This window comes from Chelonoidis abingdonii, chromosome 17, assembly GCF_003597395.2.
Source record: "Chelonoidis abingdonii isolate Lonesome George chromosome 17, CheloAbing_2.0, whole genome shotgun sequence".
In the NCBI taxonomy this organism is placed as follows: Eukaryota; Metazoa; Chordata; order Testudines; family Testudinidae; genus Chelonoidis; species Chelonoidis abingdonii.
The window spans coordinates 4259971-4280347 of record NC_133785.1 but is presented as its reverse complement, the minus strand read 5'-3'; the positions used below and the strand labels follow the sequence as shown (position 1 = coordinate 4280347).

General features: G+C 43.6%; 1 protein-coding gene across 1 annotated transcript in view; it reads right to left on the bottom strand.

Annotated features, from left to right (window-relative positions):
* CFAP92 (cilia and flagella associated protein 92 (putative)) overlaps positions 1-20377 on the bottom strand; it is a 77325-nt gene that overhangs the window by 7429 nt on the left and 49519 nt on the right. Inside the window, exons 13-17 of the mRNA XM_032805637.2 lie at positions 14922-15219; positions 12232-12396; positions 9113-9325; positions 2840-2990; positions 827-1029 (exon numbers count right to left, since the gene is read on the bottom strand). Coding sequence (XP_032661528.1) covers positions 827-1029; positions 2840-2990; positions 9113-9325; positions 12232-12396; positions 14922-15219 — 1030 coding nt within the window. The remainder of the gene's footprint in view (positions 1-826; positions 1030-2839; positions 2991-9112; positions 9326-12231; positions 12397-14921; positions 15220-20377) is intronic.

The following is a 20377-nucleotide window of genomic DNA, read 5'->3' as shown; positions in this document are numbered from 1 at the left end:
ACTTAGACTTTGGGTTGAAGTTGAGGGTGTGAACTGGGGAAAGAAAAAGGCTCTGAGGGCATGCTGCTGTGTGTTCATCCACAACAAAGGTCACGCAACAAAACACTCCGACATCAGAAAGGGATGCTGGGGATGTGATGGATGTTTGCTTTAACTTTGCTTTGTAATGAAGGTTCCTGTGTTTTTGTTTTTTTTTCTCTGCAAAGTATTTGTAAGTGAAAGGAAGCGCCACTTTGAGTTTTAAAGTTTACTCATTGTTTGGGTCAGTCATTTATATGCAGTCACTAACTGTCTGTCTGATTCATCCAACAAGAGACTAATTTGGTGCAGGCCCTAGGTATAGCTTTTCATATCAACTAATGCAAATCCCTGAATCTTACAGGGCTGGGAGGGCCTGGGTGGTTTCTTCAGTGTCAGCTCGCACTACAATGCTAAGAAAGCCCATCCTGCATAATGGTTTTTAGGAGAGTATATGGAGGGAGAGTTGGTGTTTAGAAGTGGTTTGGCCCCAGCATGGAATATTACAATTTATCTTAATGCTATTAAACCAGCTGGCCAAAATCATATTCACCTTCTCCCCCAGGGTAACTGAAGTTTAACAACATTTTCCTGTCTGGTGAATTATTCTGAGAGTTTGGCAAGGCTGAGCTAAGCAGGGCCACATGCCTCAAAGCTACCAGTGACTATTTAAATTATAATCTGTGTCAACAAAATATCCTGATCAGCTAAATATGGATATTGTTTTAAAATGCTGCAGACTATCTATCAGCATGGCACTCATAGGTGCTGTTCCCACGAGAACCCCAACCCTTGAAATGCACATTACCCGCAGGATCATGGCTGGTCTCTTAAGTGAGAATTTCTCTGGTTCATCTTTTAGAAGTCCCTGTAATTTGTCTAGCTGGGCACTGGCTTTTGGGCCACGTGTGGTTAGCTCGGCTGCTGTGGAGCACCTGTAAACTTTGAGCTTGGTGTCATCAAATACAGTTTTCTGAAGCTGACCAGAGTCTTCATGCAGCCAAGTGTCCACTGAAAAGAGAAACAAAATAATGACAACAAACACGTGTTTAAGCAAGGCTGGACTGCTAGTCAAGAGAAAGGCATGCAAGTACAGCTGAACAACCTTCCTCACAAGCTTTCATCTGTACCAAACCATAACGGGCAGGAGAGTAATGGCTAACACACACACCCCCAACAAAGATCTGGATGCAAACTCATGCAGAAGATGAGTTTGGTCCTACTTGTTATTGTTCATATTCTGAACCTATCACACAATAAGAAGCACTCTATAGGCCCAGGACTTCAACAACAGGCATATTGCTAATCATACATGTAGTGCACTGGCGAAAACAGCACTAGAACTGACCAAGCACAGTCAGTCTCATTGGCAACTCTGCAAGTTCTAAACAGTCTTAATTGTTTCCATAGCGTACGTGGAAAATACAGAAACAAACATCCAAGTGTAATTCCATGTTTCAAAACAAACATTAAGAAAACTTTCTGCTCAGTGTGTATTTGTGTCAGTGGCGTTCACGATACACTTGGGAGAGAATATAATGCCACATACTGAATTTGGCCAAGAAATTACAAATTTAAGCCTCGTCTGTTTCCAGTTAGCTAGTGGCAGAAGCAATGTATGGAGTGAGACATGTAGCCTGGTGTTGGAGACAAAAGATTTAACTGGATCTCTATGAGCACCTCCTCCAGCTTCTCTGGCATTAGTTTTGGTTGGGGGGGGGGCGGGTGCTGGCTGCCTGACCTTTACCCAAGTAACAAAAACAGTTGTCACCAAAGCTCAGCCACGCAATAGAGCCATTTTATAGAGGAATGAGCCTTGAAAGAGCCCCACTGCTCTGCTGTACCATCTTTGTCCAAAGGCAGCCCCTCAAGTTCAGGGACTGCCAAGAACTGCTGGGCATGGGAGGCAATAACAGTGTTCCACAATATGAAAGTTGTGCAGCAGCTATGAGCCGATCCCTATTAGCCTAAAGCAAAACCTTGGACTAACGATGCCTCACTGTTTGCAAGCTGTACACTTGGCGTGGCTCACTGCACGTTAACAGGTTATATACAGAACTCCGTATACATAGGAGACCTGCATTAATAGCAATTAACTCCCTACCAGACCCCTTCAGAGCTGTATCCCAGAGCAAGATGTGGTATCCCAAAATCATCAGATGGGCAGTTTTTTTAATGCCTAGACTTAAAAAAAAAAATCACAGGCCCTGTCATCTGCAACAGGAACAGCTACTAGTGGTCAAGCCACAATCCAATCGCCAGATGCACTTAACACCAATGCACTAGCTATCCTAGGCCAGCTCCTTAGCCAAGTAACCAATTGGGGAGCTGCAACAAAAATAATCTGCCCTCCTCTGGTTAGGGAACCAGTCACAGACACAGTCCACTGCTCCTGCTGCTGCAGCACAGGCTAGTGGACCTGCACAACTGTGAATGCACAAGCCCTGCCTGTTTTTCCCTCATCCCACCTCTCAAACACTTTGTGTGCCGCACGCAAAGAGCCACTGCAGCTCATAAGCCCATGGGCACAGTGATTGCAGTACCCTGGGCAGGATCTCAGCACCCTCACCCCATGCCTTGGCAGCAGGACCAGACTGCTCTCATTATGCCCAAAGCCCTTTGCAGGAGTTGCCTCACAATTTTACTGCAGAATTCCAACTTAGCCTACACCACACTGGACGTTCGTTAGTAACACATGCACTTTTACAGCTAGCGGCATAATTTCAGGACCAGAGCAACTGAAAACAAGCCTCATCAGTGTATGTTAGAACTCAAGTTGAAAAAAAATTAGGTGGTTAGCCATTGAAAATGGACCATTTACCTGCCCGATGAGTAGCAGGCGCTGATGCTGGGAGGTAAACAGGTGGCTTCTTGTAAAGATCAAAATCTATATGACGCTGGTCCCAACTCCATCTGTCACGACTCAGCACTGGCTCCAAAATGTTAGCAAACAGAATATTCTCCTGCCATTTCTAAATGAAAGTTGCATCTCTTTATGCAGTCATATTGCTGGCCACAGCAAGCAGTCACAAAAGTACTTAGGAAATCTTTCCAGGAAGGACAAGGATTAAGTCACATTACTAGGGTAATAGTTTGAAAAGTACCATATGTAAATACAAAGGAGACTCTATTGTCTCTCTGTGGGTTGCCTTTCAAGTTACAATTTTTGATTCATGGAGGAAAAATGTATTTTATAGGCGAGTTACGGAAATTCTAGTGTGTAATGGAATACAGTGCCAGTAGCAGTTCCTTAACATCCACCCCCGCACAGAGGAACGTTTGCCACGCAGCTTGCAAGGAAGAGTCTAATTACAAATTTGTGTCATCTCATCCTCTGTACTGTTAAAAGAATGCACTCATCACTTTATTCAGATGTGATAACCTAGCAGAGGGGTGGGCTTTAGCACTCTGAGCAGAGGGCCACCATGATCTGACAGGAACTCCATCCGTGACTTACAGCAAATCACTCTGTGTCTATGCCTCAATCTCGTGTAAAAATGAGACTAGGAATGTATAGAGCCGAGTCCAAAAATTGGCAGGTTCATCTCTCCCCTCTCACCATAGGCAGGACTACAGACCAGAAGCTGAAAGGTAGACGGGTTAGGCTGGGAGTGCAGAGTGAAACAGTGGCTCTGAGGCACTCTTTAAAGTGACATGCATTTAGAAAATGGGGGTGGAGTGTGGCGCACGGCAACAGTCAAGATGAGAGTTCCAGGCAGAGGGCTGGAGCAGAGAGGGAAACCAAGATGGGGAAAGGGCTTTCCTCTTCTTCTCCCTGACTGAAAAGTGCTACACCTTTGCTTTGGACTTGCTAGAGGGAAGACCTCTTGCACTTGATGGCCTCTTAACACGGGCAGGGCACTCTCTGCCTCACTTTTCTGTTTTTCAGCAGCATATGCTACAATGGCATTCAGAATCCTTTCCTGCATGACTGGCCGGTCACCGGGATGTTTGGAGGGAAAAGTGTTCCATTTCTTTTCTAGAAGGTGAACTTTGACATGGTAAAAGAACTCCCCACTCCCTGCCCCAATCTACCACTTTACCTCCCAATGACAGCTTCAGCCAGGGAAAGGAAGAGGGAGAGGGATTTACTTTAGCTGGGAAAGCAATTTTAATTGCTAAAGAAGCAGTGGATCCTGAATAAGGCATGTCATAGCGATTGCTAATGATGTGGCAATATGACTGGAATTGCACTGCTGAACAGAGGGACATGACCCAAAAGCTGGCATTTCCACAAGTGAAATGTTCATGAAAGGAAGGCTCAAGGATGGGTTGGTTTCCTCCCCTCAAGCAGAGTGCAGTAGACCCCGATCACCTTGGTTCTGAAGAGACACTTCTCTGGTGTTTGATAGATGAGGGGGTTTTCCAAAAGCCTGGAGGTATTTCACATCGTCAGCATTTCAATGACAAAATTCTGTTGTTTTGGGCTGAAACATGGCACAAAAAGGCTCAGTGTAGCAGCAACTATTCCACTTCCCCCACTATATGTTGAGAAAAATCAATTTGCTGGCTGTTAGCTTGATGCGTGCAGCTCTACACAGAGTTTTAAGTGGATGGGAGTGGGAGAGAGACTGGATTTCTTTTTCCTTTGATTAAAAAAAGCTGACTTCTGGAGAAAACACAATTTTGCAGGAAATTTGAGCTTATTATGAATGTAAGTATTTTTAGTATCAAGATGAAAGTGTTTAAAGGTGGATCAGCTCTCTTGTCACCTCCAGTTGAAGTGTAGCGACACTGTGCATTCTTGATTAACGTTAGCAGGGGCGGCTCCAGGCCGCAGCATGCCAAGCGCGTGCTTGGGGCGGCATGCCGCAGGGGGTACTCTGCTGGTCGCCGGGAGGGCGGCAGGCGGCTCTGGTGTACCTCCCGCAGGTGTGCCACCGTGCTTGGGGCAGCGAAATGGCTAGAACCGCCCCTGAACATTAGTAACATCTGTATAACACTTTGAAGGGGGAAACTATTATATGGACAGAGCAATACTGTAGCAAAACAAAGCACTGACCAATGAGAACATACAAGGACTGATAGTTACATATGGTACAGGGGAGATTATTTACCAATGAAATCCCCACAAAACTGTACTGTTGTCTGATTGAAGCAAAGCTATATTGTATCGGGCTTGATGGTATGTCAGACATCATTAAGCAGCATTTCAAAGAGTTCCTCAGGTCTAAAAAAAAGTGAAAGAGAGTCCTAGAGATAGCTCAAGGACAAGCAGCAAGAGGCTGCTGTGGTGCTGGAGTACTTGGCTTGCTGGATAATACTCTTCACAGCACTCAGTTGATCCGGAAAACGTAGACATCTAATTTACACCAGATGCTGGTGGAAAAAGGACAGGTTCCAGTGGAAGCTGTTGGGTGCTGAGCACTTTGAAAACCTGGCCACTTCATTTAGGTTAACAGCTTAATGAGAGCTGAGCTTTTTTTGAAAATCTGCCTCCAATTGTAAGTGCAGAGCACTATTCAAAATCTTCCCCTGAGCTCAGCCATGCTGAGGAAGCAGGTGAGAGGAAGAATGTCTGGGGGAAGTATTCATTATCTTAGCTCTCTTGAAACTGTAACATCCTCAGGGATGGCTCATTCAGATCCAAGACTAAGTCCAATTTTTGTAAATAAATCCAGATACTGTCTTTTTTTAATTTCCCTGGCTGAAATGGGAATTGTATTCCTCCAAGAGGGACAGCTCTTTTCTAAGCTGCAAGTTGAGAAAATTCCTATCCATACAGTTTCACCTGTGCTCTGGAACAAGATGACACTTGAGTGAGCACAAGAACCAGAATTAAATCTTTTAGGAAGCCAGCTGGTTTAGCTTCTCTGAAGATGACATTCCAATATGCCATAGTTAAATTCAGCTTTTGAGAAGAAAAAACAAAACAAAAGGGATGAATCCACAGTAAGCGATGGAAGTAGCACCATACCGAAATCAGGCTCTCTCACAGTGGATTCTACTGGCTTTGCATCTTCACTCTACTTTTCAGAAGACATGAATAATAAATTCAGCAAGCCACTATCCATCATCGTGACTCAATACTGAGATAGATGTTGTGCGCTAAGCAGCTGCTGTTTAAGTATGGCGAACTGGCTTCCCCTTTTCTTTCTGTCGGTGCTGTCATGCTGGAGTTAGCGTCACTTATGCTGGGCTGATCAGCTGCCTTCACCTCTTCATTCCAGCAGTAAGGGCAATACAATGTCCCAGATGACTCTTGCTCCCATATCAAGCATTGTGCTCTTCTCCCCTTCCTTTTGGTTCACTGGTTCTTGGGCCCATCAGCTGCTCCTTCTGCATCAGGAGCCTGCAATCCACTTTCTTTCAGCTTGGCAGTTTTTGTCCCATGCTGGTCAGCTGCCTTGCTGTTTATTTAATCTCTTCAGTAAGAGGCGCTGACAGCTGCATTGTATTGGATGGCTGCTGTTGCCCCTAATAAGTGGCACTTCTTTGCGCCTCCATGAGAAGGCACATTCTCCAACAATGCCAATCAGCAGAACACTCATATTACCTGTTTTATTTCAGAAGCATTGTAATTCAGATGAAAACTTAAAATGAGCATTAACTTTGTTCCACACTTGGTGTGTTCAATTAATTTGTTAGGATCCAATGACCCTACATGAAATCTCCTTCTATTCCCTTTGTTCCCATCCCACCAAACCCAAATAATGCGCATGCATTTTATTTGACCGCATGCTCACTTTTCATATATACAATGCTGCAGGCTGGGTAAGACTGTGCAGACCAGGGATGAGTGAACAGGTCTAGCTGACAGTCCAGTAAAATGCAAAGGAAAGGGGAAAGTGAAACTATAAAGACCAGCAAAGAATATGGAATGAGGAGGTGAGACCAGAGGAATAGGAACAAACAGGCATAGAGGGGGAGAAAGGGGGAAAAAAGAGAAATAAATGGCAGGCAGAGAAGGGAAACAGGCAAAAGATAAATGTAGAAAAAAGGGAAATGGCAGAGAAAGAAAATATACAGAAGCTGGAAGACACAAATGCAGTGAAGGTTAAAAAGGAAGAACACAACAGGGCCCTGGTCCATGACTAGGTCTCCTAAGCAGTACGGTCATACAAGTTACAGTAATGGATGGAAACATAAACGAGAGAGACCAAAGAAAGCCACACAGAGCTCTATGGGAAAGGGAACACTTGGGACATTTTACATTTAGCAGCTTTTACAGCTAATAATTTTTCTCCAAAATAATTTCTTGGCAGGCCGCCATTTGCTCACATTGGATAAAAGGAGTTTTAGTTTTGTGTGGCTACACTTTCAAAAGGAGAGTGTGGCACACTCTGTGGACTACTGATGATTTATCTAATTAGATTAACAAATACATCACCATTCTGCTATGAAACCCAGTCCTTTGAAAAAGTACACGCACACCGCCACACCCAGACATTTTAGCAAGTTGTCTTTATTTTATATATACTGTATTTCTAATGAAAGAACTTCTGCAGTTCACAGGCAAATGAATTTGGCTCAGTGAAGAGCAGATGCAGGACCACTCTGTATCTGGTTTTAAACAAGACTCAAGATAGAGGCTCAGACATTTCAACCAACAGAACTGCAGTATGTTAATTACATTGGTGTCATCTTGGGGGAATAAAAGCATTTTCCCCTCTAACCTCAAGCTGTATTCATACAGTGTACTACACAGGGCCGGCTCCAGGCACCAGCTCAGCAAGCAGGTGCTTGGGGCGGCACGTCAGGATCCCCAATTTCTATGTTATTGAGGCTGGAGGAATAAAGGGATGTTACCCTGATTATGTGAATGAAGGACTATGAAACTGTTTTATGACAGAGGGTCTCACCATCAACTAAGTAGCACTCGCTAGACAAGGGACATGGGTTCCAAAACCCAGTGAATTGAGAGTGGTTGGGGATAGGTATGTGTACCTGATGGTATATGCCCTCTTTCAGGGCTTGGAATACCAAATTGCACTTTCTCCACTGTTGAATAGCAGAGCTAATTTTGATTCTATTAGGAGTCTAACTAGAGGCTGCTGAGCTGAATTCACTTTGGGCCAATGGCGCACCAGCACTAGGGCTCCCCTACTACAAGCTGAAATCACTGAGAGCTGAAATCACTAAAAGAGCTTAAATTACTAAGCTAAGATCACTGAGTGCTGTGTTAACTAGTGGGGAAGCCTGAAGATCTATTGCTAAGCAGCTGGCAGAGCAGATCAGTATGCAGGATGGTTGGAGTGGCCCCTAGAACAGCGAGCAAAGCGGAGCAGTTTGTGGGACAGTTGGAGTGGCCCACAGAACAACCAGCGGAGCGGAGCAGTTTGCAGGGACGGCTGGAGTGGCTCACGGAGCGGCTGGTGGAGCACAGCTGTTAGTGGTGAAGGCTGCAGCAGAACTCCACAGAGAGGCGGGGCAGTCAGTCTCGGACCACGTAAGGTGCCCCTTAACACCCCGTGTGCCTGCCCCCTCCCATTTCCACCCAGGCTGGGGTGTGTATGTAAAACTCTGCAGATAAACTTTTGAACTCTGCGGCACCACTGAACAGGGACAGAGACTTTTGGGTTGTTGGACCTTGGGGTGATTGGACTTAAGACCCTGAGGGGAAAAGGACACTGCCAAAACTTACGTGGAGGTAGGTCATTTGCTCATGGTTTGTGTTATGAATCCTGTTTGTTGTGTTTCCCCAACATGATGCCGCATTGTTTCTCTCCTTTATTAAAAGGATTTTGCTACACTCAGACTCCGTGCTTGCGAGAGAGGAAGTATTGCCTCCTAGATGCACTCGGAAGGATGATATGTAATTGTCCCAGGTCACTGGGTGGGGCTCATGCCGGTTTTGCATTGCGTTACTGAAACGGAACCTCTGGATACTGAACTTGGCCCTTGTTGCTGCCAACTCAGAGGGGCAGAAGGGTTACAGACAAATGGGAAAAAAGTGCATGCAAGTGACAGAATCTTAATTATGCATGCAGATGTTCGTGCACCCTAACTACACAGAAGTAGAGGCTGGACTGAGCCCTCCCCCAAAAAAACCCTGTAAGACAATCTTCCCTTTTCTGAACCTCCTGTCCTTGTTTCTATGTTTGATACGAGAAAACAACTTTCTGGGGTTTCCTACTTTAAGTTTCTAGATTACCTCAGTTAACTCCTTCAAACGTGTCTTATCAGGCATCCGAGGGTGCAGATTGGATTCAATATAGCTCTTAAATCCAGGATAAACAAACCTACTTGGCGATACCCACAAATTCTTGGATTTTGCAATAGATTCTTTCCGGACAGTGTCCAAATCCACAGGATCAAACATGGCTGACAGGTATTCATGGCAATAAGCGAATCTCCTCCCTGGTTTCTAGAACGACAAATGTTTTATGTTAACATGAGTTCTCCTCTACTGGAGATCACCACAGCCCTGGAAAGTACCAAGTAACATCAACATCTATTGTGTTCGTTCTACTTACATCTAAAAATAGCCAGAGAGTAACCAAATCAGACAGTCTAAAAAAATCTGATGAAGTACTTCAAAAAATATTTTTGAATCTTATTTTGCATCCCTATCCTTGCTGTAAAAGCAGCAAAGAGTCCTGTGGCACCTTATATCCCAGCTGTGAATTTAAAGATAATACAAGTAAAAATTGTGGAATCATTAGAAAGATTTGCTCTTTTAGCTCCTTATATTTATTTATATGCATCTCCAGATCCTCAGCTGGTGTAAATGGCATAGCTCAATTGGTTTCAATATGGCTATTCTGGTTTACACCACTTGAGGATTTGTCCCATATCATACTAGAAATGTTGGTCTCTCCATAGTTAAGATTAAAGTTAAGCTTCCATTGTAAACCCACTTTTGATACACCCCAACAAACTTGAACAAAACGCCATCAGTCCACTCTAATTCCATAGGCAAGATTTCATGTCAAGATAGAATTTTTCTGGAAAGAGTAAGGCAAAAGAGGCCTGAAATTTGGAAGACATTAATGCACATTGATTTAAGGGATGATTCAACATCCACTGAAGTCAGCAAGAGTCTTCGCACTGACTTCAGTGGAAACTGGAGCAGGCCCTTAATTTGTTGGTCATGATAAGGCCTGCTGCCTTTGGTAATCTTGAAGGGTTTAAAGGGTATTATTTATGGAGTTATTAAAAGCAATTTATGCACCTATGAGAAACCTCAGAAACCCGAAGTATGTATGTATTTTTATGGAGTTCAGGAAATCCACACAAGAGGAACTTCAGCTTCCCAAACATCACCTACTGACACGTGTGCTTTACAATGGTGCAAATGATCTTTTGCAGGACTTTCAAATCTGCTGGAGGGAGTGAATTTTCAAAGGCACTCAGCATTGGCTTTAACTCTGCCCAAGTCAACACTAAAACTCCCACTGACGTCAATGGGAGCAGAGTTAAATCAACACTGAGCGTTTTTTAAATCCCACCTGAGTTGTGTGGAATGATCCAAGAAGCTCGCATCTGGAGAGAGGGGACCTCCTAAAATCCATAAAGTGGAGGTGCCTTCCTAGAGGCAGATCTGACTCAGTCCTACATCCCCAAATTAAGACAGTAATTTGAAGTCTTTAGTTCAAGACCTGATCTCTTTCTCACAGATACACAACAGCTCGTACAGAAATTAATCGGGTGAGGTCCTCTGGCCTGTGTTATGCAGAAGATCAGATTAGACAATCACAATGGTCACTTCTAACCTAAAAAATCCATGAAAAAAATAAGTTAATGCAGAAAACTTTGTGGATTTACACATAAGGCCTTAGTCCTCTGTGGATGATAAAGAGAATTCATTAAACATGATATATTTATTTAGCTTAAAGAAGTACTTTTGACTCAATGCCCCAGTGTAAAGTATCACCTCACCTCACAGCTGTGCAGTGCCCCCCCGCCCAATCTCAGAGGTTGCTGCAGTATCTATGTAATTTGTAAAGTGTCTCCATATGAAAAGCGCCATACACATATAAAATATTATTACCGTACTTTACTTCCTACGGAACCAGGATGTCCACTTTAATAAAACATTTCCCAGGATTTCTGTTTTGCCTATGATAGTGAACGTTAACGACGGCTGCATAATCAGGACAATACTAGCATAAATTCTGCTGCATGGGGATATATTCAGCTAGTGCCAAGGAGTTAAGTGGTGGTGGACAAGGTGTAAATAGGATTTTATATATATTATTCACACCTACACAAATATTTGATTACATTACACATGTGTTAAAGGATGTAGAGTTAAGCGAAACATCTTTTCAAACTACCTTACATTGTATATAAAATGCATGAATATATTTATGGTAGCTCAGGTTCTCGTCTCAGTTATAAACCTGTGGAATTTCATTGTTTCAGTGGGATTAATTGGTGTGAGAGCAACATTTTACAAAAATTAATAATATTGATGGAGTGTCTCTCTCTGAGAATTTAATACAATTCTATGCTCCCATCCCACCTTTGAACAGAGTCTGGGTCCCAAGCATTCAGTGGGTCACAGGAAGGGTTTAGGTGGGCTGCCTGTCACCCCACCCCACACATGTCCTGGAAACACTCCACTCTGTGCTCTCACTTCGGCTGGGCCAGGGCAGCAGGGAGCAGCATGGGGAGTGGGATGCAGCCAGCAGCAGCACAGAGGAAGCGGCCAGAGCCAGCAAGTGAACAGTCGTCAGCCTGGTAGCGAATGCAGCCCAGCTGCAAAGAGAAAGGGGCCTTGATGCAGGGGAAGACTGAGATTGTTTGGTTCCCTTGCCAGGATGAGAATCTGTGGTGTTTGGTGTCTGTTTCAGCAAGCTCCCCTAGCCATAAAAGGATCTTTGAGAGGTCAGTTCTCTCCCAGGGCGGAGATGGACTGGAGGGCTGTTCTGTGCTTTGTTTTGTTGAAGACTTCTGCTCTCACTTAGAGGGGTGTAGCAGGAGCCCTACTGGAATTCTCTGTCCACATAAGGGGACAGGGATGGGAGACACAGAACAAGAGGGGGCTGGAAATGGGGATAAAGGGCCACCCTACCCCACTTTACATGATGTCAGAGAAAGAAAGAGAGAGAGAGAGAATACATAACGGTGAGTCTCAAAAAAAGTCAAAATGCAGTCGGAGGGTCACCTTAGTAAAAAGGTTAGGAACCACTGTTTGAATACGAGGGGCACTAATGTAAATCTATTTGAAGCCCCATCTCTGTCTCAGGATTGGGTTTGGTAAGCCAAGTCTACTCAGTCACACACAACGAAACATTCCACTATACACTGACTGTGTCTCAATCTTACCTTTGCCAGCTCCTTACGAAGTTGCATCTTTGCCCGTTCTGCAGAATTCAGATGCTGAGAACTGTAGTTGTAGACCGACTTGCCATCAGCAGGAGAACTCCTGATGGCTCTGAACTTTGGCTTTTTCACCTTCCTACTGAGTAGGTACACGGCATCAATGTTAGTCTGAACAGAAAAATTACACAGCAGTTTAGTGTAACGAAGTTTAACCCGCATGATAAAATAACTGTGCTTCCAGATCCACCAACAGGGCTTCCTCCATTGGCCATTGCCCCAAAAGGGGGCACCTTAATAGACCTTGAGACGCCATCTTTTCTGATGACTAGGGTGCTGGTCACTCAGTCTGCTTGCGCAGAGGGCACTCTTCAGGGTCCCGGCAGTTCCTCAGAGGTGAGTGCCCACAGCACAAGACCTCATACACATGGGTCTAAGCAATGGTGTTGCTGGGGTGATGTTTGCTTGGCTGTGTGCATGCGCATGTGATGCCAAGGGAAATAAAACCCATCGGTGCATTATTTTATTTCTACAAATCTTCTGTGTTAACACCAAAAGCAAGAAGTTCCTACCTCATATCTCTTTGCAAACAGCCTTGCTGGCATGGTATAAATATACCCTCATGCTCTTTTCATTGATTTGAGATAGCCATACTGGGACCCTTTATGGCCTCTGAGGAAATAATGTGCCCCTCAGGTGCCAGAACATAGATTGTGTTTACATGACTTACCATCCTGTGTTGACTTAGAAAGAAATCTTAACATGTTATAGGCATTTGGCTGCAAAATGTTTGTTTTGTAAGAAAGGTTGAAAGTCGACATTAGCCTGCAAATAAGAAGGAACGTTCCTATTTTTCTGTAGCAGACCTTTCTGTCAGACTTCTCCACTGCAGACCCAAAAACTACAGAATGGAAACTGGTTATGTACTTCTGCAGGGAAAGCTGCATATTTTACACAGACAATAAAATAACCCCTTATATCATTTGTACATAGTACTCAGGGCTAGGCTCTCTGATCCTTCTATGGGTATGTCCACTCTGCAGCTGGGAGTACCTCCCCACCCGGCTAGACAGACTCAAGTTAGCTCGACCCAGAGTCAAATGCTTCTGAGCTCACGTACCTAGGCCCAAACCCCCACCTGTCCTGCAACATCCACTCTGCTATTTTTAAACACAATTCTGTCTAGCCAGGCTGCGAGGAATGCTCTCCCCTGCAGTGTAGACAAACCCAGTGATGTTACAGCAGCATGTAACCAGGATGCTTATATGAGACTGCTTCCCTCCTGGCCTCACACAACTGCCCCTTTAACAACAACAGACTCAGTGTAAACAACACTATAAATTGTCCAACTTATTCTAACATTGACAGCACGAGTACTCACAAAGCAGGGTATTGGGAAACAGGAATGGAACTTTACACACATGCCAAGGAAAACCTTTCTTATATTAAAATACACACAGGAAATACTCATTCAAAAGAACTCCTCACAAACAAAGGATGCTTATTAGTCCTCAAATAAATGTGTTCTTAATAACATGACCTCAGCCTCTCAGATCTTCCAGGAAAGCGTCTCCGGATGACATCAAAGATGGTTGGGAACACTCTTGGGCCTGGTCTACGTTACAGGGTTAGGTTGACATAAGCTGTCTTGCATCGACCTAGCTGTGGAAGTGTCTTCACTTAAATTTGGCTCCTGCTGACAAAGTGCCTCTCTACACTGATTTAATAACACCACCTCCTTGAGCGGCGCAGAGTCACAGTCAATGTAATTAGGTCGACACAGTGTCAGCATAAGCACTGCATTGCTTACATCAACAGTTACTGGCTTTCAGGAGCCATCTCACAATGCCCCTCACTGACAGTACAATCGGTACAAATGCCCCTGGTGAGGACATGGATCACCGACACAAGGAGCTAAGAGTGTGCACACACAAGTGATTTTATAACTGCAGTGGCTGTATGCCAACAGAACTTAGGTCGACATAATTTTGCAGAGTAGACATGGCATTAGGCTCAGCCTGCTTTCTTCTCAGGCAGTATGTGGAGAGGGGCTGTTTCCCACCACGGCAAGAAGAGCCAGAAGTTCGGCATCCCTTCCCTAACTACATGCATGGGGCTCCGTGCTTCACTGTGTGTGTCTTTCAGCTATTCTCAGGTGGTACTGAATATCATTTCAACTGCTAACTAAAAACAGCTGGTTGGCACAAAGCACCTGCGTCTCCTCGTCCACTAAGGGCAAGAAGAGATAGTAAATTTTACATCATTTGTGCATGGTAGGTTTGCCTGTCCTAAGGCACCTGAAGCCTGGATTAGAAGCTGAGGCAAGAACAAGGAACAACATGAAAGGGCGGAGTGCTTGTAGAAGAGAAAAAGGCAAGGAAGGGAAGGGACCAGCCCAAGCTAGAATGAGAAGGCTATTAAATAGTTAACCCACCTCCCTCTTTGCTTTCATGTATGCTCTCTTCATCTGTAACCACTAGGCTTCCCCTGCCCATCCCTCGATGAGGAGTCAGTTCTGCACTACAGCTTGTGCAGTACATAAAACACTGCTGATCTTGTCCATGGATGGCTTTAGTAAATGTTTCCAATTCTAAAAGACTATAGTTCTGGAGGGGGCAGGGGGAATTAAGGTGATGCATTATTGTGACTATTCGTATTGCTTCAAGTATGATAGTTCTACATCCCACACAACTCACCTGGATGTGGTCTTTGTAATGCTGCATTTTATCTTCCATTTCCTTTTTACACTGAATGTATTTTTCATTGTGATTATCCAGTAAAGAATGCATTGGTCCTTGTTTTGTGGGAACTTTTCTGGATTTTTGCAAAGCCAATGATGAGACTGAGGGCAGAGGAGGTCTTTGAATAAACAAATCCTCCTTAGTTAGGGGAATCCCAAATTCCTGACTCAAGACTGTGATCATTTCTGCAGAGGGTAACAGACCTCTCTGAACGACATCCCTTAACTTCTTACTGTGGCAGAGATAATCAAGCCTACAAACACAAGCAGACAGAATACTTCTATAGATTATCACAAAATGTACCAAGTTTTATTCCAATCACATAACGAACATTAAACTATTACTCATGAAAAAAACACACACAGTTCTATCTTAACATCTTCCTGCTAAATGAATGGGGCACTTGAGTTCACTTACACTGGCACTTTAGCACGACCCAACTGGAAAAAGGCGGCATGCTAAGGATTTATCAAAAACAACTAATGATATGCTACGAGAGGTCCTAAGGGGACAGACTGAACAGTGACTTAAATTGTTAGATGTTGACTATCTAGAAAATGGGTGTAAGTAGTAAAGCTGTATTAATTGGTCTGGTCAGGCATTCATTGTATGATAAAGCAAACTCCCTTTACAGGATTGGTATATGACCTACATTCACTATACACTGAAAGCTAATTCGGTGCCAAGTATTCTCCTTTACATTTAACACCCATTTCCTGACTACCTTACAACACATGCGTAACACCATGATTCATGCCACTGCTAAATTTGTCCCAGAGAGTTTCATGGAAATTGCACTTGCTTACTGAACTCTGAACTTGGCCTTTGATTTCTAGAATAATCCCCCAAAATGTGTAACTACAAACTTAACGAGCACTACACACAAGCATTCTCACTCTCGATACACACCCATATACCATATATACACACAGACACATCAGACAGGGCCAGATCCTCAGTCCCTCGAGTGGGGCACAGTGGGCCTTAAAGTTACTTTAAGAGAACAGCTGAGGATTGGCCTAGCAAGTCACCTCTACTCCTGCTCCACTTGGATGTTCCAGGGCTGAGGGGCGGGGGACAAGGAAGTGGAGAGCAGGATGGGAGAACATTATTCCTTCTGGCAGCCTTGGCTGGAGGAACAGCCCCTTCGGAATTATTTTTTGCTGTTAGGCCTTGTCTACACAAAGTTGCACTGGTTTAACTAAAATGGGTTTCAAACCTGATGGAATTAAACCCCTATGTGGGGTTCACTTAAACCTAAAATGATTATTTATCAACTTAAGCTAAATTGACATAAGACAGGTTCAAATCAATTTTGAATGCGGGCACATGGGGCTTTCCACCAGTTTAACTAAATCAGTTTAAAACAATATACTGGAGAGCAGAGGAAGCCATATACATCACACACGTTTTGCATAATATAATAAAGTGACTGTTTTCCAAATGGGCCATAGCAGTTACTTTCAGTGCAAATTAGACAGCGAATTCCCAATTGTATGCAATAAGAATTATTAAACTAAAGTAGTAAGTTTATTGTCAAAACTAGAACCAGAGTTTTGCTCATTCTTTTGTCCACATGCTTGATTTTGCAGTGAGGTTAAAAGTTATCCTTTTAGCAAGTTGAACATTTTCACACTCTAAAAATTTAGAATTGTAAAATCACTGCAATGACTATATTTTCCTTAACATTGTTTCTGAACAAAATACTTAAAAACTAGTTGATAACATTTAATCACACAAATTACAACTGCTTTAATGACTCAAAGATTTTGCCAGAGTTTCTTTTTTATACTGATGTTTCAAACCCTGTTGTTAAATAGAGTTAACAAGTATGTCCAGCTGATGTAGTGAGAAGCTGAAGTTTCAGTAATGGACGCAGGAAACTGAACTATAGGATGACTTGAACACAATACAGTAGAATCCCGATTTTTATGATCTTACGTACGACCTGTTATAGGAACAATTTTTTTGCTGCAGAAGTTGTCATTCTCCTGCCAAATGTAACTTCAATCCTTCAGTCAACATTCAAGCCCCTGTAAAGGTTTGAAAGGACTGAGAAATTTGGTGACAAAAAGAGAGATGCAATACTCCCAAACTAATAAAAGTCAGGCACACTATACATTTGTTACCATTCGTTACGTGAACCATCAATGACCGATTAATACATTAATTTATGTGCCACATCTACTCTTATTTTGAGAGTTTCAATTTTATAAGCTCTTCAATCAGTTCACGAAATAGAGGTTCTACTGTACATGGCAGCTATATCTGACTCCAGACTTTATTTGCATCCTTCTGAGATGCTCTCTCTGAGTTTATCACTGTGAGTGCTACAGAGCATATTGACTTTCCTGCAGCTTCACTTCTCACTAGCACAGAAATGACAGCTGTATTTAAAGCCACTCTGACCACCATGTTTCATATGACAGCCTTTCAGACGTTGATTTCCACTGAAGGAACCTCAGCTACAGTTATCAAAAGCACTGCATAGCTGCTGCTCCATAAACCTGGGATAATTTTTCCCATAGAAGATAGACCATAATAAAGTTGCTTCAAGAAACAAACTATTACGTACTTATTATCAGCAGATTTTTTCAACATATATAGACTATGCAGAGTTGTGTTATTCCCTGGCTCAATTTTGGCAGTTTCCCAGGATTTCGTCCTTTCGCAGTTTGCTGGCAAGCTTCGTTTGAGGACACTGAGGTGACACTTAGCTTCCAATGGAAGTTCTCACTAAATTCCTTTCCTCACTTATTGGTTTCCCACAAAAAACATATACAGATGTAACAAATTTTGGCTACATATATGAAGACAGTCTTCTTAGAGAATGGGCTCAGGACCTTCAGAAGCCAAACTACAGCCCCTCTACCCGTTGAGCTAAACTCCAATCCCTGTCAGTAAATAACAGGCTCTTAAAAACTTACTTGGCCAGCAAGTAGAGCAGCAGTTCCAAAACTATGGGGCTCCACCATTAGCAGATCGGACCTGCAACCCCACAGGCCAGATTTGGCCTGCAAGGTGATGGGGTCTGCCCCAGAATGTGCCCAAAACTTCTCCACAAGTGCCGTGCCAGAAGGCACCATTTTGATCTAGTGGCATGCACAAGGTTATGCTGTGCGGAGACCATCATTTTGTAAAATGTCAGCCTCCTGGCCTGGCGTTTGTGGAGCAGGTGAGAACATGTTGGCTGTACGGATGCTGTTTTATCATTTGCACCATCCAGCTGTGCAAGCAACTAGTTGAGAGACTTGAATCCAGAAGATCCTTATCTGTAGACAGCAGTCTTAGCATAGCATCCTCTCTGCTTGAGCTGGTAGCCTGTACTAGCCTTTTCTGAGATGGGAATCTGCAGCGGCCTGTAAGCTCCTTAAGGCAAAGCCCATATCTTCTTTTATGCCACCCTGAATATTCTGCTGGCATGCAATAAAGAACCATTGTACATCACTGATTCTGCGCTGCCCTACTATCACCACACAGGGTCTTCCTAAGTCGTAGTCTCACTTGCTTACAAGTGAATTCCTCTTTCTGGTTTGTGATAAGAGGCACAATGGACTCATTTTTACACAGAGCATCTGCTTCAACCTCCAGCAGAGAGTCTAGTGATGCAGTTCTGAACAGAAAACAAGAGTGCAAGAAACGTGTTTGCAAATCTGAACATAAGAACATAAGAATGGCTGTACCGGGTCAGACCAATTGTCCATCTAGCCCAGTATTTGTCTACCAACAGTGACCAATGCCAGGTGCCCCAGAGGGAGTGAAGCTAACAGGCAATGATCAAGTGATCTCTCTCCTGCCATCCATCTCCATCCTCTGGTGAACAGAGGCTAGGGACACCATTCTTTACCCTTCCTGGATAATAGCCATTTATGGACTTAACCACCATGAATTTATGATGAGGCTTTCTTGGAGTATGGGTTCACCAGTGTTTTCGTCAAGAACAAAGAAAAGCCAAAATGCCTGCTATGACGCACAGTGTTATCTAGCTAAAGCAGGATGCCTCATAATCCTTCACAGGAAACACACATGGAAATCAAGGTCATTTTTCCAGTGCTGAAAAGAAAAAAAAACTTTTGCATCAACAAGTGCAATGCAAGAGATCCATGTCCGTCTCTGACCACAGCCAAAAGACATCATTTCAGGTGAATGACTGCATTTGGTAAGCCAAGGATTAACCTCACACAATTGGAGAGACTTTAATTTTGCCAGCTGCAATTTATATGGTGAAGATAATGTATGGGAAAACTGAGGCAAACAAACTCAAAATCATATTATTCTCAAACAATACAGTGAAGCAAAGGATTAAGGCAATAACAGCAGATCAGGAAAACACACTGGTGGAGCATCTGCCAAACATGTATGCTTTTGCTCTTAGGGTTGATGTGAGCACTGAGGATTGTGATGCACATTTCTTGGCTTTTTGAAATACACAAATGCAATTCTCTGAGACATTCTGTTCTGTATCCCGCCTCTTGGACATAGGATGGCACAAGGAATGCTGGATGTGCTACACAGCTACATGCAATACAGAAACATCCTGTGTGATCGCGTGGTAGGCTTTTGTACAGATGGAGCTCCCTCCCTCTATGGCAGGCCACAAAGCAGGTGTATGTGCCTTGGTAAAGAAAGTTGCTCTATGTGCTGTGTAAGCTCACTGCATGATTCACGGAGACCAGCTGGCTTTTAAAGCTCTGAGTCCAGAGCTAGGTGAAGTTTTGCAGCAGGCCTTGTCTACTGTGAACTACATTAGGTCTTGGCCTCTACACATATGTCTGTTTGCAAAACTGCATGAAGACACGGTGTCCGATCATTACATGTTGTTGTTCCACCCTGAAGCTCGTTGGCTATCAAAAGGAAAAACACCGGGATGATTTTTTGAACCGAGAGATCAGCTGCGTGCCTGTGCGATGGACTGCACAAAGAGTGAATTCATTGGCTTTCTATGTGACCAAAGGAAGGTGTGCTTTCTTGCCTATGCCACTGACATATTTGGGAAACTGAACGAACTGGATATGGGTCTGCAAGGAAAGAACACCCACATGCTTCAGCTGAGTGATTGAATCACAGCATTCATGAAGAAAAGCGTTTTCTGGAAGAATAATCTATTGAAGACAAACTATGAATTCTTCCCGCAGCTTTGCAAGTTCCTGGTTGACAATAAAATTATTCAGTCTCCCACACAGGTGATGGCTGAGCATCTCAGCCAGATGGGGGAACAGTATGCATCCTTTTTCCCTGACTGGGACATGATAAAGTGGGTGCAAAACTCCCTTCTATGCAAGCCTAATGCCATAGAATTGCCAGCAGCTGAAACTGAATAGCTCCTTGAAATGTCCTGGGATTGTTTCTTGCAAGGAACACATGCCCAGCTTATGCTCTCAGAGCTCTGGTTCACTGTCAAGAATGAATAT